At 40.0% G+C, this 22,967-nt stretch overlaps 1 protein-coding gene across 1 annotated transcript; it reads left to right on the forward strand.

Moving 5' to 3' along the window:
* Positions 1 to 17,771: 17,771 nt before the first annotated feature.
* On the forward strand, positions 17,772 to 19,483 carry c2cd4a (C2 calcium dependent domain containing 4A). The gene is made up of 2 exons (XM_078256078.1): positions 17,772 to 17,902; positions 18,030 to 19,483. The coding sequence occupies exon 2, from the start codon at positions 18,057 to 18,059 to the stop codon at positions 19,401 to 19,403; it is 1,347 nt and encodes a 448-aa protein (XP_078112204.1). The 5' UTR covers positions 17,772 to 17,902; positions 18,030 to 18,056; the 3' UTR covers positions 19,404 to 19,483.
* Positions 19,484 to 22,967: the final 3,484 nt, after the last annotated feature.

The raw sequence follows: 22,967 nt of genomic DNA on the forward strand, positions 1-22,967 counted from the left end.
CGGTTCAGCAAAAAGAGGAGGCGTGTTTCAGTGCAAACGTTCCCTAGTGCTATTTTGCAGTTTCAGAAAACAATTCCGCCGAAAAACCTAGTCTAAAGTCAGTGGCGCGTTATTCAGATGCTATTTTAAGGCCGCATGCTTGGCCGTAATGTAGAGTGTGCACATCGCGCATACACTTTGCTTCTCTCATCTCACAGACCCAGCAGTTCCCATTTTTGCAAACCATACATAAATACAAGGAAAAATATGACCTTGTTTTACACAACATTTCCATGAATCATGGATGTATTGATGACATAAATGAAGAAATATTAGAGGACTTAAGGAGATGTGATGTTGAACTGCATGTGCCGATGCCACTTAACCCAAATGCCCCAGCAGCAGCACGGGAGAGAAGAGACAGAAGAGCTGCATCGTCTATAGTGAGGTAATCTCAGTCTAATGTTAGACCTCATTGCAAAAATATCACCATGCATTCATAACCTCATGATTCAGTGAGAGTGAGCCCAAAACATCAGAAAGTATGTTTTTGTAACATTTCTTTATTTACATTTTGTCAAAAAGAAAAATCGCAAAATAGCAAACGTCTCCTCGGCTGTGAACCACTCCTGGCGTGCGCCCATGGATGTATTAAGAGCGTGCACCTAGCAAATCCTCCATTATAATAGCAATCCGCCATGGAACAAGCACACCTGCTTTTACAGGGAATGTGAGATAACGCTCTGATTGGTTTATTGCACGTTACTCCCAAACCACACCTATGACCAACCCATTTTAAGAGTCATTTATCCTGCCGATATAATAGCAACAGCGCCCGAGATCCCCCCACAAAGCTACTTGCGTTTGGTGTTTGATACTTGCGTTTCAGATCGTTAAAATAGGGCCCATTATGTGTCAGTTCATTCACTCCAACTTCATTTGTTCCAGCCCTGCTGGATATCATTAGGACATTCCTGTTGTATACTGTTGTAAGCCAGGAGGTAGACTCGAAAACAGTTTTGTGGGCTAAAGGTTGAAATTGACCAGCACATTATTTCAAGACAGGAAAAATGGAATCTCTCACAAAAAAACCTTAAAGCATTTGTGCTGCTTTAACCCACTAATGTGCTAGGAGCATGAGAGTGCAGTTTTCAAATGCCCCAATTGTTTTCAGTGCCTTTACATAGAAATACACGTAAGGCATTTTAGGGCATCTGCTCCTAACTTGATGATGAATGAGTCAGAACGGTGGTGTTAATGCTTCAAATGTCCCGCCTGCAGTGTGCCACAGAAGTGTATCAAATTATGGGCGTCAAAAATTACATCCAGGGCATTTGGTCCTCAACACTTTAACATTACAGTACCTTGAGGGGAAATACAAAGTCAAGAAGCTATTTCAACAGATGAAGCCATAACAAACTAACAGACAAAGCATATTTGTGAGATTGCAAATGGCAATATTTCATGTGACCAGTACTATACAATCAGGGTGGGAAATTAGCACCCGCCACCAGCCAATGGCGGGTACTTTTTCAAAGTGACGGGTGACTTTGCCTTGTATACCAGCCACAGTGGCGGGTGGATTGTAAAACATTCCTTGTAGCTTATAGGAGTCGCGTTACTGCTAATGAATGCCCAACATTTCCGGATTTTGCTGCTTCATAATAAAAACATTCAAATACCAAAATAGTGGAGGACTTTTATTGTGAAGAAGTTATGTCCTGTCGGCCTCTCTGCTGCTCAGTTCCACACACACCCACACCCATCCACACACAGGGTGGATGCAGAAAAAAACGGAGATGAGACGTACACGATGACCTAAATTGAGGGCAGCTACGGTCGTTATTGTAAGTGCAATGATAAGTTAAAGTCCAATAAGTACTTGATCAAACCGTATGAATGTGTGTCCCAGGCCGGGTTAGGAAATTAACTAACAATGTAAAGATCAACAAGCCACTGACAGAAATGTTCAAATTTGATTCATTCAATAAATTATCATTTTTTGTCTTAAATCCACCAGCCATTTTCATATTCTACCAACATTTGCAGCATCCTGAGCCTTTTTGGTAAGGTTTCTAGGAAAACTCAGCCCAGAGCAATTTGATTCTCCCCAAAATAAGTTTCCTTTTTATTTTTTAAAGAACTATACAAAAAAAGCAACTTTCACTGTCTCTTGCAACTTCATTGCAACAAAAATACAAAAGACATCGCAACTTTTATCGCAATTTTTTACAAAAGCTCCCGCAAAATCAGGCATTTTGGGCCGCAACTATCTCAAAAAAAGGCCGCGAAATCCTGGAGGAACTGTTTAATGCTATATTACTGAGAGATGAGTCAATATTTTTTTTGTTCATTAAACATGTAGGCCTACAATTACTGTAGAATATGACCAAACTGACCAAACACAATTTTACCATGGTCTCGCAGGCTTTTTTTCACATTATTTTTTTTTTTTTGCCTCTATTAATAAAATATGTATTAATAATAAAAAAAATAATGTATTGAAGCAATTCAAAATATGCTAGTGCACTTTTTATAAATTTGAATTCTGGAAAAAGTGGTGGTAAAAAAGCTAAGTGGCTGGTAAAATTGAGCATCCACCAGCCACAGTGGCAAAAAAGTTAATTTCCCACCCTGTATACAATGTATTGATAGTCAGAATGTGCTCTATGACACTAAGGTGCACATGCCTGCATGAGGCACCAGCGAGATTAAACAGGGACTTTTAACACAATGTTGCTGTTTGATGTAAAAGGGCTGCAACTAAAGATGATCTTTATAATTATTAATAGGCTATATTGATTATTTTTTTCATTAATCAATTAATCGTTTAGTTAATACAATGTCAGAAAAATGTAAAATGATCCCACAATGCTTTTGGGACATTTGGGAAGCTGGAAGCTATGGCAATTTTTCTTCACAGTTTACTTAAATGAATTATCGCTCATCAAAATGGTCTACGATTAATATCCTGTCAATCAACAAATCGAAAATTGTATCACACTGCACTCATTGAACAACCCACTGTCACTGTGTCATGTAACTAACCTTTTCTGGAAATTTGTCATATTGAAAACAGCAGTTTATGCTTTTAATAATGCAACCAAAGAAAGGTATACTGTACAGTGCGGTAAACATGAAGATATTTCAGCCCTAATCAGATAAGCAACTACCGACACAATGTTTTTTAACAGGTAAGAATAAAGGTAAAAGAATGAAATTTGTTTTGACAACACAAATCATTTAACATTCAGTCTTGCCTTGTTTTGTCATTTTACCACTAATAGAAAAGACGGACAGACATACTGTAGGCACTGGGTGAGGACATGAAGGCAGGCAAGCATGCAGGCAGGCTATGAATTGTGCTCTCCTCTGTTCCATAATAACTGGACAACCCATCCGCAGATCATCCGAATCATTGACAGAGATGTGTGGGAGAGAAAAGAACTTGCCAACCTCCACATCCAGCTTGAGTTAACAAGACAAAAAGTTACGCTCCAAAGATCTGTAGGAAAAGAGAGGAAGCCAATGGTACTGAGCACCATCTCTGCTGCTCTCTCTTAAACTTCTGCATCTAATTGTGAGGCTGAGCACACATCTGTGACACTCCAGTTGGATACAGATTCTTTAATCTCTCCTTTTATATGACATCGCCATGTAATATCCATCTAGCTACCCAGGGAGCAGCCAGAGAGGCAGGAAATGAAATCAATGCTGTGTCTCTGCACTGGGTGTTACTTCATTAGCATGGGCACTACAGATGTAGCTGTAAATCTGATTTATGAAAGGGAGACAACGAAAGCGCCATAGACAGACGCAGGGATTCATAACAGCAGATGATCAAGACACCCAATGTATATGTTTCCAGAAAGGGGAACAAATTCCACTCTAACATACAGCATACTTGCATTGCTGCTGCAGTTAAGCATTTAGATCCAGTCATGTTGTATGAATACATAGACAGTCTATGATGAAATACTGAGCCCGATTTACTAAGCTTCTAACTGATTTTCATTACCTGAGTAACATGACTAAAAGTGAAGCATGTAGAAAATCTATTTACTGTAAACAGGTTACAGGTAAAGTATGACCTCCAGTGATAATCACGAAACATGCACGACACAAAATGTATTATTTCACTGCTTTAATTTCCCCTGCATGTGTTATTTTTCCTTCCTATACACGCTACATCCATTTCATAATACTGGCCATAATTGCACTGTGGATGTTGGTAACAATGCTTTACATCAACCAGCAGTTAAGTAAACTGGGTTTAATTGCGTTTAATATAAATCTTCCCGACATCCTTTGTCACAATTTTAAGCTGTGAGCTTAGGACTTCTGGCAGGTTTGACATTTTACAATGTTTGGCGTTAGCGCACACCTATCCTGCACACCATAAGCAGGGAAAGGTCCATTATCCTAACTTGGTCTACTTGTCAACAATATTTCAGTTGAAGTATATGGTACAGTATAATATCCTCAAAATGTCAAATAAAATCTATGCAGACCCATCCAAATAAAACTATTTCTCCAAGTTGCACCAACATAATAAAGTCTACTAAATGTGTGGAGTGAGGTCACATTCTTATATTCATTGAAATTTTAATATTTTGCTCTGGGGAAAGGTCATCAGCCAACTTCCTAAATTCTCTTATTTCATTAGTGAGCAATGCAACTTTGTGGGGTACATCTGGGCACCAGCTGTGGTGGGACCATGGCCCTTTAAAGGTCAAAAGGTTTGGATTATCTTGGAGTAACGCCATCTAATCCTGCGTTAGCTATGGAGATGTTATGAAAAAGTAAACAACAGTGGCTATACAGTTGGCTACTCATAGGAGAACCATTGATATACTCGCCCTTCCTCATTTCAGAAAAACAGAGATTCCAAATGATTAGTTGTGCACTCCCATGGGACTGAGAAGCTAAGGAGGGGGATGTGTAATTCAATTAGTCCCACAGTTCTGCACCAAAGGGAGGCAGACTGATCCATCTCATTGAGCTATCCAAGATGTGCAGGCCATGTGTATGCATAGAAGATATTGGCAGCACATCATTAGTGCTGTTGGTTTGGATTAAAGATAGTTTCACTCACTGCTGGGAATAAATAAACCCAGGAACCTCTGTACTAGCAACACCAAGCAGGTCCTCCTAAAATACCCTTAGCAAGCCTTATCTGCACAAAGTGGCTGAATGAGGAGGGCTCGCAGGATGTAGCTAACAGAGTGCAGTGAGCTGCCTTACATGACAAGCCAGCCACATTCTTAGCAATGCCTCTGAGCTTGTGCCATGTGTCGAGGATGCTGTCTCCCACTGAAGTTGCATACAGATCGTCCTTTCAGAGCACAGCCTCCTCCGCTGTCTCTTTGTCCCACCTCCCAGTGGGGAATTTATAAAGCTTCACAGGGCCTCACTCCATGAGATTCCTGTAATTTATGACAGCCTTTTCCCAGGCACAAAGAAATCAAATCACACTGTAAATATAGTGCATGTTTCCCAGTATGAGCTCTTCACGTAGACCGTAAATCACAAATGAATGCCAAAGATCCTGACAGTCATTAAATAACAGCATCAATAATGTGGCAGCACTACATTTGATTTTGGATTATGAAAAGGGCAGAAAGCATAGATAATGAATGACACACAGCAGAAACAAATCAGAGGAAATTAAGAATTACCAGAGGCACCAAGATGCACAAAAGCCACTTCATACTGTATTTAAAAACGGAGGATACCCACTTGTGATCATTAGCACTAGAATGACCTTTGACCTCAGGCTGGCACACACACCTGGCTCTGTTATATGACTCCATCCCAGCCAGACTAGAGTGAGACCAGACTAGAGTGAGAGGGTGTCATCTCGTGGGTATAGCCTCAAAGGGGTAGCATATCCACTGCATGTGGGCAGCTACCCTCTATTGGCTGTAGGTCCATCAATCTCCTGTCCGAGGAAACTGAAGACTCAACGGAAAGAGAAGCAAACAGCTGCCATATAGTGGACTGAACAGATGGTAATGGTAGCAAGAAATGAACACCATATCATTTTCAAACCTGAAAAAGTGTTGACCAAATACTGAGTTATTATCCGAGATATCAGCATTTATATCACCCACAACAAATATGTTTGTATATGCACATTCTTTAATAAGAGAACTTATAAAAGTAAGCCTATTAAGATATTCATCCTCATTTTGAGTGTAAACATTTAAAATTGCAACAGCATTCTTATGTACTACTTTAATTGCTATGCACCAGTCCACCTCCAGCCTTATCACACTGATCAGTGGATCATATTTCTTATGCCAAAGAATGGCCACTCCCCCAGGTATTCTGCCACGCACTATTCCCATGCTTAAATCTGTTGTAGACTCCCCAGCCCCATGGAAATCATTATTAACAGAATTAAGTTTATACAGATCTTGTTTGGCTAGGAAAGACTCTTGTATACACAAACATATCAGCATCCTCAAGGAGCTTGTCAATAACACGCTTTGTCCCCAGTGCTTTACTATACTTTGCAGGTGATGAATTAAGGCTAGCTTTTTCTTATTTCTGTTCTGTAAAGGCAATACTGATTTCTCTTCAGTGTAATTACACACAAAATCCCACAAGATCCAGGAGGCGTTCCCAAGAAACAAACCCAGCATTAGATGTCATGCAATATCACTAACAGGCCAAGATATAGATATAATGATAGGTTTAAAAAACACTAAGAGACAAGAGATTATATTAGAATCTGCTTTAGGAGGATGTTGATATCTCCTGCACTTCAGTGGCTGCTCACAGGGATAGGTACAGGACATTGAACACAAACTCAAGCCAGCTCTTGGTTCTGATTTGGCAATGACAATGCATGTTCAGCTCTAAAAACAACAGCGTACCGACAAACAAGGTTACAGTATAAAACATAATTTGTATAATTAATGCCTAACTTGAATTAAAATGTCCTCCTTTGCTAATGATTTTGTGCCATCAGGCCAGGTGACCTTATTCCCACAGCGGCTATTTAGAATTTGTGTCATATTCAACCCAGAGGATCAGCATAACAACTAAGGTTGAGTCAACACATTCATGAGAGCAGATAAATGTAACGGTTATAAAATCAACAGATGTTAGATACTGTACTCACGCTCGCTGTAGAGTCTTGTAAAATGTTTGTGTCTGAATTCAAGTGTTCCCAGTGCTTTATGCTGAATCGTAGTAGAGCTGCAGCCTGAAATAGTCAAGTAATTGGTCACTAGGGCTGAGTATCGTTTGAAATGTTTTGACACTAGTGCCCAAGATATATCTGTGTATGGTACCGATACCAAAACCACTCATCTTACTTAAAGACATGTTTTTTATAAACCCCTAGCCAAAGTTCTCATGTATTAAATGTGGTAGAACGTCAGCAGCCTTAATAGTCAACAGTAAATAATATAATAATTCTGCTTTGAATCAGAAGTTATCTGACCAAAGAACAAGTAGACAGACAAAAAAACAAATCTGACCTGTCATTCATTGGCGGTGAGTCAGCGATACAGACATTTTGGTCATTTTGTCAATTAGGTCAAACGTTCGTTTGAATTTTTCATTTAAAAAATGTGGCTACCTGGGGTCAGCGTATCAAGTCATGTAAAAAACACTGACATATTATCATCTTATAAAGTTAAAGGTATAGTAAGTGATGTTAATCCAATACACTTTTTGTCAAATTCAGCGAATATCTCCTCACGGTCACCTAGCTCTCTATTTTCTGTGTGTTAGGCTAATACACAGCCCTGGCTGTGTAAATGAAAAACAAAAGGAGTGCACGAGCCACAAAACACTATTCCAGCCAATCAGCAACAGTTGATGGTAGGGGGGAGGAAGCATGCGAATGTGCCAGCCGTCCGGCAGTTATCTGTCTGCGAATCTGGAGGGTGGAGCTTCTTAATGGGGGGTTGTATTTGTTTGGCAGATGAGCTCAAATATCAACAATCTCTGTGCAGCATCGCTTACTGCACCTTTCAGGCTAATGTGTTAGCAAACAATAGCCTATTTACTGTACACATCCACAGTAAAAAATACGGAGCTACATTAGCATTAATATTTGTGTGTTTTGTTTTTCTGTCCACCTTTTGAATGCGAGTCCAATCGTTCTATTTTAGCTCTGTTTTGGTCTCCACCATCTCTTATATATTGTATATGTCAATGTATGTATAGAGCTGTGTCATTGAGGGCAATTATCTGCTGATACTAGAAACCGTTTGGGTATGGCATTACGAGCGACCCCTTTCACATCCACAGACTCATTTAATCTAATGCGAATATAAAAAAACATTCATGAGTGCAGCTTTAATGAGAAGTAGCTAATAATCATTAGTCACCAAGAAAATGACAAAAGTTTTGTTCTAAATAAGCAGTAGATTTTGACAGATCCATCTGCCTGACTGATTTAATGTGTGGAACGATGATAACACTGGAGAGACAATTTGAGAGATTTTCCTGTTAAGTCAACTGATCAATTAAGGTTAACTAGAGATTTCTTTGGTAGCAGAGAGGCTAGTCTTGCTTTGCCAGACCTTCCTCCACTGGGCTGTGGAGGAGGATCTAGCTAGTCAACACAGCAATCCGGGATGGGAGAAAAACATGCTCTCATTTATTGGCATTTCTTTAAACAAATCACAATTGCCTTGGGTGGTGCTAAGCGCCGAGTAGAGCCACGGTGCCACCGCTGCAAAATAGCCTCGGGAAGGAACTTGTTTTGGTGGAACGTGTACGTTCAAAGGTTGTTTTAGTCGTGCGACAGAAAACTCAGATTGGACAGAAAGTCTAGCTAGCTGTCTCAATTTACCATGCAGAGATCTGAGGAGCAGTTAACCATAATCGTCATAAATCAACCGGAGTTTAAAATTACAACACAAAGAAAGCGGAAGGTAATTTCCGGCAGAACGAGGGCAATCCCGGAAGTGGAACATCATGGATATAGACTACAGAGAAGCCTACACCTTTGTGCAACACAGTATGGTATATCTGGGCTGTACTTGCAGGTTCAGTTTTCCCAACCAAAATGGGGTCCAAGTTCAAAACGGTCACTGTCATGAAAAGCTTTTTGAAGAGTACCAATACAAATCATGCCATGGTCACCTGAGTCAACTTTATCGTTCCATCTCCAAAAACAGAGCAACAAATGTAATCCTAGCGATTGCCTTCCACTAAGGGTAACCAGAGAGTCGCTCTGCCCTTTACACAAGGTCACTGCATTGCTGATGAGCTGAAAATACAAGGCTAAAGTAACACAATCACTTACACAGGACAGCATCCAGCTGCTAAATGCACCACTTCCGTCAGGCCAAAGTGAAATGATCATTTAACAAGACTGTGTCAGAGCAGTCCACAGTTTCTTCTTGGAGACTCAAGGTGCTGACACTACGTAGCCCTGAGCAGAGAGAGAGAGAGAGAGAGAGAGAGAGTGTGTGTGTTCTCGCACGGTCAGCATCCCTTGCAGCCTGCAGAGGATCAGAGCAGGGGATAGCAGTAATTTCAGTGCTGCTCTTCCGACAGGAGAGTCCTTTCCCCCAGGCAGTCTCAAAAACAGCCCAACAGCTGCTGTACACACAAAGGACATGACGGCCCTCAATTAACCTTGATGTGAAGCTACTGCCATGTCAATTCTCCCTAAAACAAGAACCATGGTGCCATTCAACAGCAATATCATTTTGTTTACTTTATCTGTCTCTTATTCCATCTCACATCTGTCTCAGTGCAGCTAGCCTTTGTTTCCTCTGTCCAACAAATTTTGTAAGCCTCTGGACATCCCATACTGGGATTACTAAACTCTGCTTTTTCATTTTCATCAATAAGTGAAACAATTAAGTGTCATAGGTGTAAAAAACAAAACTAATCATTTTCTTAAGTGATTATTGTCTGAACTGTGCTGTGGTGCAAGACCCCTACCACTCGGCTGTATTTGGCTGTGATACATCACTGATGCAGATCGATAGCAAGTGCCTTGATCTCGGCCCCACTGTCATTGACCTCTAGCTCCTGTGGCGTTCCTAGGAGACCCCCTGCCAGTGCAAAACACGCCCAGCATGCTGATAAAGGGGGCAAAAACATCAGAGCCTTTGAGAGTGTGCCTCTAATGTGCTTTATTTGTGATACTGGCCACAACAAACACTACCAAAAGCAGAGCACAAACAATAACAACAAAGTATACAAAAACTCTTAACATATACCGTCTAGAGAAGTAATTGCATTTCTTCGATAATGCATCATTAACACAGCCAAAAGACACTGTCAATGCACAATAACACTTTTTTTAAAGGGTACCTTCAAATATATTTTTGAACAAAGAAACACCTAGATGCACTAGTACGTCCAATAAAGTACAAAGAAGCTGGGCTGGTTACAACAAGGTGACACAAGCAGCCATTATAACTGAACAAAGACTACCAAGTGATAAACTGTGTTCTATGGATTCTGTGGCCATTAAAACCCAAAGTAGCATTTTGCACTGTAAGAACAGAAGGCAAAATATTGACTTAAACAGAATGATCAGCTCCTTGTGTACTCAAATGCAATGCATTATGAATTCTTAATTGTATTCACTCAAACTGGTTATACAGAGAAACATGTCAGAGACAAAAGAGCATTCGTTTTCAGATGAGGCTGTATATCACATGAGCTTTAGCATAGGTATCACATGATCCTTAGCACTGATAAGCATCAGGCAGAGTAAGCCATGTTTCTGATCATTCCAGTGTTCCTGTAACACAAAAACAAAGATGTAACAACAGAAAATACTCTAGTGTAAATTGCATACTTATTCTCTTCACACTAGACACTTTACAAGTACAACTGAATGCCAATAAAGTAATAAAGAAATTTAAAATTTCAGCAAAAATACTCTTTTCAGATGCTCGCTCGCGGCTAAATTAAAATTCAACAAAATAGCCCTCCTTCAAAACACACACACACACACACACACACACACACACACACACACACACACACGGAGATTAGGTGAAAGAATATTTATTAAATTAACGACACTTGAAAAAATTGACCTACATTTACTAAAATTCCTATATAAAAGCATGCAAAGATAAGTAGACAGCTATTTACTTAAGCCGACAGCCGGTGCTCAGGGAACCCTCAGATCACACATCTTTTCTTTTCTGCCACTAACCCAATTTGGGACCATGTACTGTGTGCATGACAGGGAAGTCAGACCTGTCATCTGCTACTTTAAACTGGCATCTCATATGACGCGCTGATGAGAAGTGCCTGTGCCACTGCCTCTGACCTGAAGCACACCACGACAGCATCTACTTACCTACTTCTTGAGTCTGCTTACGCATCACTAGCACAGCCGCTTCGGTTCAGACCACTTCACCTATTGTTTGTTTATCACATTATGCTCAATTATAATAAATAATGTCATATCCTGCATACATGATCAGCTGATCACCAAATGAATGGAAAGAGGAAACAGCTTTCTTCCTTTCTACCTTCAATCAAAAAACAAAAAATAAATTCATATTGTTGTAGATATTATTATCAATTCCGCAAGTTAACAGTAAAAAAAAAAAGAAAAAAAAAAAAGTCCATTAAACTGCTATTACAGGATCAACAAATGACTGACCTGTGGATGTACTAATACTGATACACCCTGATATAAAGGCCAACAATTATTAATCAAGCGTGCAGCCAATTTAATCTGATGTGAGAACAACCTTACTTCAAATCAAATGCTTGCTAATAAAAAGAAATAATAAAAAAAACATCTGCATAACAACTCTCACATACTGACTGCCTCCCACAATCATCTGCTGGGGAAAAATACAGAAAAAATTATGAATTCAAATTGATGTACTAGTGGAGGAATGAGAATGGCAGCCAGCTTATACATCTACCTCTTGTTCTATAGAAACTGATCTGGAGGCGAGCCAGGCCCTAAAGAGGCTGCGATCACAGAGAGACAGCAGCAGGAAAATACATAGGAGAGATCTATTTCATTGGTAAACACGAAGCACAAAAGGTTGGGTCACAGTGACAGCATGGGGTATGTTTTAGTTTCCACCTCCTACACACTCATGCATTAAATATGGTTCAGCAATCACACTCTCCAATGACTCTCAAACCCTTACTTCCCAATCCCCCCCCCCCCCCAAGCTGAACATTTCCTGGGGAATTCCGACCAGGAATGTATTCTTGATGACAGAGCAACTGCAACAGCTGAGAGGAAAATCACTTTCTAATGAAAAGCACGGAAATACAGTTAAGGCTTTGTCTTTAACAATTGCTTTTTCTCAACTGTGGATCAAAATACTTACTTGGGAATGCATGACCTTGTTATAGTTATTTAGGGAAAGTTTAAGGAGTGTGTGTTTCTCCCTGGGCTGGACAATTGGAAAGAAAACTGACTAAGAGCAATTGATAAGAGCACACGGCTCATGTGATTCCCCAAATGAGGTGCAGAGCTGAAAGAGTGAACTAAAGTTGTTGTAGCAGAGATACCCTTAATAGCTCTCCCATAATACGGAATCACTGTGGTAATGGCCTCTTCAATAGCTGGGAAAAAGGCACCGTTTAAATAGTGATTGGTTTTAATTACCACTGCAAAGTGAAATTGCTTAGACAAGAGGACATGTCGAATGTTGATATCTACGAGTTTGTTCTACTTTTTTCTTTTTCAAGTTTAAACAACTTTTCAGATTTCTTTTGGCACAAGATTACAAGCATTGCTCTTATAACCTTCGTTCCTGTGAATAATATCTGTGTTGTGTTTGATGGAACAGTAAGCTTTTATCAGCCGCTGGCAAATGCATGCTGCATGTGAGCTTGTGACATTGGTGGTGCTGTGATCTAATTATATCTGTGTACTGTGCTATGGGAAAGTGTGCAGTACTCATTGCAGATCCTCAGATTGGGAAGGTCTCTGCTTCTTTATTAAACATGGGCAAGCAAAGGGCTCATATTGTAAACCAACAGGTCCAGTGTACCACTGCTGAGATTTACATACATATTCAGTATTTCCACAAAATGTGATATTTGAATGGACAATACTATATGCACACACAATGAGCAAATCTTTTATGACTAGACTAAACATAAATACATTAATCCTATAGACAATTCAGTTCAATTCCATTATAAGGGAAAAGTATTTACGACTCATAAAGCCGTTTCAGCACTATGTAATATGGAGATTATTCTCCATTGGCACATTTTTGACAATCTGCCATTCAACAAATCTTTTTACTACAAACTATAAGGGATGCACCTATGAACCGATCACTTACCCTCTTTGAAAATATGTTGACATACACTAAAGACAAAATAAATATAAATAGAAAATTGTCAATGTCATCATCTTTTTCATTATATAGCTCACTGATAAGGTACTGCAGACATAAATCATGGCTTTAGTATTTCTATTAATGTAAAGTTAATTTGCTGAGACCTCTATTCCATCACACATAAAGCAGACTTCAGCGCCAAAGCATAATTGGTGAAGCTTGACACCATCAACTGTCAACATCCAACCTATTGGTTTTGAAACCCTGTATGTACACTGTATGGACTGTATACTTTTCACAAGGTGTCAAACCAGAATGCAGCCCTCTAGCATTTAATTGATACTTAACAGACACAGATAGCCTATGTGGAAATTATACAAATTCATTAAGCATCAGTGGTGCCTTACTGTATAAAGCCATCCAGAATCACAGCTGTCTGCTGATACAGCTTGACTCTTCTAGTTACATCACTCAGGCAAAACATGTCACTCTGCAATATCAGTTTGAAAACCCCCTTACGGCATGAGTATCCTTGAATTGACCCTTAAAAATCCAAGATGCCTCTCATAGAGAATGCTCAGCTGCTGTATAATGTAGAAGGGTGGGGTGAATTGTTTTCAAACAGTTGGTCGTAGCAGCCAAAAGCTTCTTCTGTAAACGAGAATGTCGGAAGAGGCTGACATGTAGCTAATGTGGATTGGCACAGCGAGTCAGCCCAACACTCACACATTTGTTCCACAACCTAATGTAAAACCAAACATGGAAAGATATGTAGGGGTGTACAGTACTGTGTGGCCCCTTCACCCCACAGCCACTGTGTTGGAGTAACATGTAACGCCCCGTACCTTAGAAACAACCTTGTCACAGCTCATAAAATATCTCTACACAAGTGCAGCACATACACAATTGTACGAGGCAGCAGGGCGGTTTAGCAGTTAAAGGAGTCATGTCCTTCGATCAGGGAATGCACATCCTTTCTGCTGGTGTCAAAAAGAAAGTATAACCAGGTGAGCATGCACTCTGACCTCTGCAAGCAGGCAGGTGTCAGGTAAAAACAAAAAAAGGAATTTTCCTACATGAAAATACATGCGATCCATGAAATAGCAGCTTTTTTCCCCCCACTGGGGCAAAGGATTAGTGGGCTGGAAAGCTTTAGCAGTCTTAACAAACTTGACCAAACTGACCATTACAGAGCATCCCCTGCCTACTCTGCCCACATTTCTGTCAGCCTACTGTAAATCGTCAATGGTTACATCCCTGCATTCGCACTACAGTCTCACTTAGCTTTGATGTTGAGCCGTTCCAGATAACATTCAGGTCAAGTCCAAGTTACTGTGCAGCACATTTCTTTGCAGAGCATTAAATGATGCTGGAGTTGGGCAGCATTAGTTGCCCATTTAGCCTCCTTCCAAGCACAAACAACGCAACAACGTCAAACAAGTAGGTCAACAAAATATTCATCTTATTGCCTCTTATCCGTCAATGTCAAAAGCAGCCAGTCACACATTAGGCGAAGACATAGATTTGACAGACGTATAATAACGCACCGGATGAAGCAAATCGCTTAAATCCAAAGAAGAGCAAGGAGATGGTGAAGTGGAACACATCACACTAATCGTGTGAAAAGGTCGTTTGCAGGCTGTTAATATGAAATGTTTTCAGCGCTTCTGCTGAGCCAACATCGAGCGGTCCCTTCTCCCTGTAGTGAGCCCATTTGGGCGGAACAGCACCTTGAAACAACAGCGCAAGGGTTTAAAAACACACACAGAAAATGAAGTCGAAATCCTACCTGATCACTCGTTAATGCATGCGACCTGGCTTGGATGTAGGCTAGGCGACACACACCGCACTCCGGTCAGCTCAGCCTGCCAGCCTGCCTCCTCCACGGCATCAAGCCCCTCCTCGTTTATCGTACAGTGGAGAGAGATGGGGGAAAAAAGAAAAACGACCGCATATCTATGCGCCGAAAAAAAAAGGAAGCGGCGTCACAGTCAATCGTGTTTCTGATAAACGTAGATGTAGCCAGATCAAGATGGTTTAAAGGCTCAAGAGTAGGCTGATTGATACAGTTGAGCAATCTTGCGAGATAAAATAGACTCGATAACCAATCAACGCTTAAAGATCAACGCACGAAAGATTTGAATGACTCAGCTCGCTCTTATTTTGAAAATGCTTTGAATTTGTGCAGTGAAGTACACCTGCTGAAAGCGTGTCAGCAAAACCGTCAGTGTTGGACAGCCCATAGTCTACTGCTGTGGCACTTGACACAAGCTCAATGGGACATGGAAGATTATGTTATAGCCATCCTGTCTACAGTAGGAAATAACACAGTACATGTCAAACGAATAGCATCCAGAAACACCATGTAACCTGTTAATATTTTAGAAATATTTTTTTGCAGTCTGAATGATGAATTCATATACCATGTCCGTCAGTATTTGATTAGCTTATTTAGGTTGTATTTACAGTTTTGCAAATCTTTGTAGGCCTAACAATTAGAGAGTGTTTAATGTATCTCCTTCTCGGTGTATCATCTCAGTGGGTGTACTGTTTTTTATCTGAGCATATACTGCCGCCTAATGGAGATGTTCAAGCTTCCATGTAAAGATAAGATCAGACACTTGGAAACAAAGTCAGGGGCTGTCAATATGTATCAACTACATATTAATATACCTTATTAATATTTTACATATTAAAACATCAGAAGGTGATTGATCATCTGTCTCCCTGGTTTGCATGGCTATTCTTTGCCAGCATACTTCCCTTCTTCCGAATCACAGAACATGCTGAGCTACTCCCTAAGTATTATTGATAACTGTTATTTATGGCAACCAGACAACCAAATAACTTTGTAATTAAACCTTTCCCTCCTGCCAACTGTATTCATGATTTTGATTTTTGTAGGTATTGTGTACAAACACAGAGCAGCCTCACACAAAGTAGGCATGGATGTCTGTGCATGTGTGTGTTCTGATCAACTTCAGTTGAGATAGTATTTTCAGATAAATAGAGTTTCTATTTTTTTTTATAACATCTTTATAATTTACATCAAATTCATTAGATTCTTACACTTGATTTAAGAGGCACAAGGTGCTTGAGAGGTAGGGTACACTTAAATTACAGATGTGACGTGAACATTTTGGAAAAACATTTCTGAGAAGTTCTCCATTCAGGACACTTTCCTGGAATATTGTTAGCACTGCCATCATTCTGTCATTCTGTCATCATAGTGCCTGGTAACCCATAGTAACCAAGTTACTCCACTTGAACCTTGGCCAGGGCAGAGTGAAGCTTTTGGACAGGATCTCTCCACTTTCCCTTACTACTTTTTGAAGGAAAGCTAAGGGACACAAGTAAAGGGACTGTCAAAATCAAGCAGAACTGACACAGGTTTGATCGATTGTCAAGAAGCTTCCTTTGGGATATACAGTAAATGTCAAGTTATAGCTGTTCACGTACAGACCCACCACAAATACAACTTTCTGTCATTCATTTTGGTGATCATTCATAATACAGCTGCTCAGTGTCCCACCACAAGAGGGTAGCACTGACATGACAATGTTTCAATACAGGTTGAAGACCTAAGGGGCCATGTTCAGTTTGACTGTATATAAGTCATTGTTCTCCTTGTCCTATTTAGCACGGATGTTGACTTTTCAGAAACCACATCTCTGATAAAGAGACATTATGATCAGCCCTGCCAACACTGCAATTCTTCAGTAATAGTAGAGTGTTAGTCGATGAATGAATGAATTCACTATATATACATATGACATTATTTATTCACCTCCACAAGATGTAATTTTAAAGTCCAACATTCAAATATATCAGACTGAATTCTGGGATATTTATATGTAGTGATGATGTGAAGTGATGATGCAGCAATAAAAAGGTGTCCAGCATCTTAATGTTTTTATTTAATTTTATTTAAATTTATTTTTTAAAGATTAGTGTGATATAGCATAAATAAAGTAGGCTACTGGCATGAACAGATATGAAATATATACTAATACTGGATGGTTCAACCAATAGCACATGCCACATTTATTTAAATACCACAAGGACTTCAGTAGGAAGTTATAGCTCTCCTCAACACAGTAAAGCTGGGCCAGCTTTATCCCTTGAAATTGTACCTTTAAAAGGTAATGGCACTTCAAATGTTCTTAAATTGTTTAGAATTATTATCTTATCAGATCACCGTGTTTATGTTCACAGAACAAGGTCATACACACCATCTAATTGAAAATGGAAAACAAACACGTGAATCAAAAGCCTGCCATTTGCTTAAAAACAGTTGTTTAATTTTGAAGGAGTACACTTATCTCACTACACAGTACAACGGTTTCTACAGGGGCATTTAGCCCTGTTGTTGTTTTATATATTTCCATGGGAACCAGTGGCCAAGGAGAGAGGGTGGATCCTGTTCGAGCAGCGCAGGGGGCGTGTGTTACTGTGCATCCACTGGTTTCCTGCTTCATTTAACTGTCTTCATCCCTCAAACAGCCACATATGTGCTGGTCCTGACAAGCGAGAACCTCCAACCTGCTGTAAAAAGAGCCTCGGAGATTTTTCACAACAGCCTAAACTTTTAGCTGGAGCTATTAGTCCATCTTGTTCATGACAATATTGTGGATTATCCATCATTTCAGAATATTAAGGTAAGAAAACCTTTCTGCAAAGTTAATGATTGTAGATATTATTACATGATTTTCTTTTAAAGACTTTTTTGGTGATTGATCAGAACATAAGGCAGCAACTTACAAGCATATCTGTTTGGTTTTACAGAGTTTCATAATTCCTACCAGAGGACCCATGTGGGTGGTGGAGAAGATCCGTGTGTCAGTGGAGAGATCTTACCTGCCTATTAAATCAGCAGAACTCAGCTTTAAAATTAGTGACATCATGTTCAGAGAAAAGGGCGACAAACCCAAAAGGATTTCCCTCTGTCCTAATGTCATCACTCCCGACAACATCCCTGAGTTCTGCATCCCCCCAACAATCCCATCCCTGCAGGAGTTGAAGAATACGGAGCAGAGCCGAGCTGCTTGCGTAATCAAGGTGTCTCCCTGTGGGGGGGCCAACCCTGAAATAGAGGTGTCATGTCATGAGATGATGAACCCGCACATTATCCAGGTGGAGAGTGTGGATGAGAGCCCCTATGATGGCTGCAGTGATGAGGAGACCACCAATGCAGATCCCCAGAGCCAGGCTGCCTTGTCTCTTCCACACATGGCCAAAGCTCAGACCTGCTATGGCTTTTGCACCTTACTGGAGAGCCCCCACACTAGGAGGAAGGAGTCGCTCTTCCACTCCGATCCTGGCTCCTCTCCCTTGCTGCTGCCCAGGAGTCGATCCAGCGTGTGCTCTAAAGTCTCCCCCTCCACTTCTCCCTCCTCCTCTCCTTCCTCATTCAGCCTTAACACCCTGACTTCCAGGCTTTCCCCGAGAGGATACACCCTGAACTGGCAGGCCACTCTGGACAGCGATACGACTTCCTCTACTGAATCCTCTCCTTTCAGCTCGCCACTGCTGGCCAGGTGCCCTGCCAAGTCTTCCCTCTTCAAAGCACTGAGCCATGAACTGCTGTTGTCAAGGAACATGAGGAAGGCAATGGTGTCAAGGAACAATTCCCTGTCCACAGATGAAGGCAGCTCCACAGACAATAGCCCCAATGTCATGAGGAGGGCATCAGATGGGTTAGCTGAAGGCCTGCCCAGCAGCTACAGCCTGGCGCCACCCAACGTCTTCCCCATGGACTTGACTCTGCACAGAGAGAAGGTAATGAAGGAGAGAATGGCACCCATAGGGAAAGATGGCAGCCTAAGACTCTCAGCTGAGTACTGCCCAGATAACCAAAGACTGCGGGTTCGACTGATCAGTGCTGAGGGCCTCTATCCGCTCTCTGTAGACCCCAAGATTATCAACTGCAGTGTCAGCCTCTCTCTGGTGCCCGGAAAAGTCCAGAAGCAACGCAGCACAGTCATCAGAAAGAGCCGTAATCCGATCTTCAATGAGGATTTCTTCTTTGATAGTATCTCAGAGGACGATCTCAGCCAGCGGTCTCTTCGCTTTAAAGTGGTGAACAAAATGTCCACCCTGAAAAGAGACTATCTTCTGGGTGACTGTGATTTGCCTCTTTCTAGCATTGTTACATCATAAACCTAAGTACTTCCTTAACTGCTTATTTATGTATTTGTATTGTAAATCAAGATTTTATAATGATTAAATTATGGAAAACTGAGGTTGTTTGTCTTTAATACATTTCAAAATAAGACGATATGCTACTAAGTTTCATATCATAAATTGTGTCTGTCTGCAGAAACAGCTCACCCAAATTTCTCCATATGCATTTTCAGAATTCAATGCTCAGGATAAACTTAATTTAAAACAACAAATCCATCACCAACAAAAAGTGAATCCCAACCTTATAACTGCTTATTAGCAAACAAAAATGTATATAATAATTTACAACCCTTTCATTCCTTGGTGTGTCAATGTGGCGGAAGCATCAGCTGGCCTGAGACAACTACTGTCTCGTATTTCTCCTAAGCCTGTTGTTTTCTTCATGACCTTTCCAATGATTAAAAATATGACTAGAGACCAGGAACCTTAGAGAGGAGTTTTCACCGTATGCATAATTCTAATCAGTGCAAGCTCTATATATCTAGAGAAACTCACATTCTACAAGTTCAATAGCATGTATCATTCAAGGCCAGTCAAGTTAGGTATATTTTTATCAGTAAAACCTTTTATCTCACTTTTTTATTCATGCATACAGTGACAAGACTTTTTCCAAAATGGTACTTTCACTATTTTTACAAAACGCTTAAACTAGGCATGGCAATGTACAAAACCCTCAGCTCTGGATGAAAATATCAATTGGGCCTAGAATTTGAAAATAAAGCAGCTAAAAGGCTAAATAAAACATTAAGTACTACAGAACTACAGAACATAACATACTCTATGTTGAAGACTAAAAACAGCATCTCTCTATGCAATATATATACATGTTTACTAAACTGAACAGAGCAGGAACTCTTAATGGTGTGTATATCCTGCTGCTTTTCAGCAATAAAGATCAGGCTTAAAAGCACTGGCTGCCACTATAGCTCCTAGTTAAAGATTAATAGGTTTCTCAGGGCGCAGAAAAGCTCTGATAGGGGACTGACAACTGCTGGTTATACAGTATATTACAAAACATCAAACAGTAATGTGAGGAGATACATATAAATAACTATTTCCACCAAAGCTATAATCATAACCTGCTGGGAGATTGGTTTGAAATCGAAATGTCTGTAATGATACATGCTTTACAACGCAAATATTTCACTAGATTTTACAGTTTGTATTGGGCCACTGAGAAAAGCATTTAGACAAATATAGCTCATGATCCACTTTCAGTTTGAACTACAGATTCAGACCTGCAATCTCTTCTCAATTGTTTTGATGTAAATAAGGGTTTTGTGTTTCTACAATACAAGGCCCTAACACACTTTTGTGTTACTGTAATACATAGGAGCATCTCATTTCTGACAAAGAAACGCTTATACACAGACAACCTACATTTTTCAACAATACCTCTCTGAATAGGATGTTCCAGATCCTGTGAGGAGGCTGATACTGTTAGACACTTTTGTATTGAGTGTTGACTCAGCTGTGAAATACCCTGTAATAAATGAGAATTACTAGTGATTCCCCTTGCTGGTCAACCACTGATAGGATTGGGAGGGATTTCCACTGATCTATCTTCATTAAAAAGAGCAGAAGCGTTGGTATACAGCACATTGGTTACAGCAACATTAGGGGCTTTGATCCAAGCTAGTGCCACCCATACAAAAATGTAATCTGTCAATGGACAATGAATAACAGCATCAAATAACAGCTTATTAGCTATTCATATTACTCCTGGAAAACGGCTACATCCTGGAAGTTCATCTTCAGTATTGATTTCATGCTACAACATGTTAAGTCCAACCAATAAAGTAATTTCTTTGGAAAACAAACTGCCCTTTTCTCCATAACTAATATTGGCATAAACTTAAGATTGATCTCTCACTTACCTGTTTCAAACATAAAAAAAACAAAACATACTGCATGACTGAGAAATAGAAATACAATATTTGGTATGTGTACTGAATTTGCAATGTTTTGTACTTATTACTAGAAGTGATTTCATATTATCTGCAGGAAACATCTGTCTCCCTAAGAGCTGTGCGTCATGAATGCAAACGCACAACAGGGGAAGCGCACTGGCTTAATCTGAAGTGTCTGAAAACAGTTGTCTGGTTACCTTCACTCACCAGGATGTCTTTGCCTTAATGCACATTTACAATTTCAAAGTAATGAGCTGGAATCGACAACTAAAATTTAGAAATTATCAGGTATACTTGGATATCTTGAATGTCCTACTTCCATTCAGCTCTCTATTTGCTGCAAAACCTCCAGTGTTCTCTAGTTTTTTTAATTGGAAAGAAAATGTTTTTATACTAAGAAACGCAAACTATCCCCTTCCTCTACCATATCTCACCTGTCTGTTTTACAGCTTCCAGCGTAAATGAGTCTGTTTAAACCAGTTTCCTTATCTTATTTTCTGTTTTACCAGGCTCCTATATTGTGCCAAAACATATAACATACACCGTAAAATGTCACTGTAAACATATTTGACCAATGTAGTCACCAGTAGGTCCTTGACCCCACCTTCTTATGTTCTCAGGGTAACAACTGCTTTAGAATTGGACTGACGAAGGCTAGTGCACCTCTTTTGTCATTTGTTATCCACCTCCCACTGCAATCAATCAAATGTCCCGTGAGAATGGCTTTTACATATCATAGACATGATGTCAGGACAAAGTATTCTGATGCCTAACATTGATAGAACTTCTAGGAACTTCTTTTGTAAGTTGATAAGAAAAGTGGTTGAGGTCATTGACTGCATACACGGAGCAGATGACCATTAAAAGAAACTGTCTTTGTATTTTATTGGTTTTATTGCACACTGCATACATACATGTCATCAAGCAAAATGTGATCTTCAGTTACATATTAAACAGCATTAATCAAATTACCCGATTTAGAGAGGTCAAAGTATTCCATGATGTCAGTACTGATGCTGTGAGTGATTATTGTTTCAGGGTCATGATACCACTGTTTATTGCCCCCTTAGTGGAAGCCTTGAGCAGGCTTCATACGTTATATTTTAGCTGCGTCATTAGGCTGTGTGAGGACACACCACGTAGGATGAAACCAGATCTGACTGAAACAAACACACTGCCAATGCCTGATGATGTTCCAAACTCATTGGAGTCTGCAGTATTTAAATAATGTAAGACACTACAAATTAATTTGAAAATTAATTTAATTTCTTTATATAATGTTTTTACAACATAGTCTGCTTAGCCTTTAATGATTGAATGACAGTACTTGTGTGCTGAGATGATTGGTAGAACTGACAAAAGCGACTATGGTTTCATTACTCCGAATATTTGATTTGACTAAGTATATCGCACCCTATTGACATTTCCAGTGTCACAGCGACCATTCATTCATTCATTATGTCTCTGTCTGGTCATCTATTTAACAATGGCACAAAATCAACCTGATGCAACCACCTAACATATTGTTATCTGTATAGAAATTCCCCGTTTAAGATAAAGCTGAAAACAAATCATGCCGCATCTGCACGTAGCAGACTCATCACTTAGCCTGTGCACCTGCCCTGTGTTA

This window comes from Sander vitreus, chromosome 8 (genome assembly GCF_031162955.1).
Source record: "Sander vitreus isolate 19-12246 chromosome 8, sanVit1, whole genome shotgun sequence".
Classification (NCBI taxonomy): domain Eukaryota; kingdom Metazoa; phylum Chordata; class Actinopteri; order Perciformes; family Percidae; genus Sander; species Sander vitreus.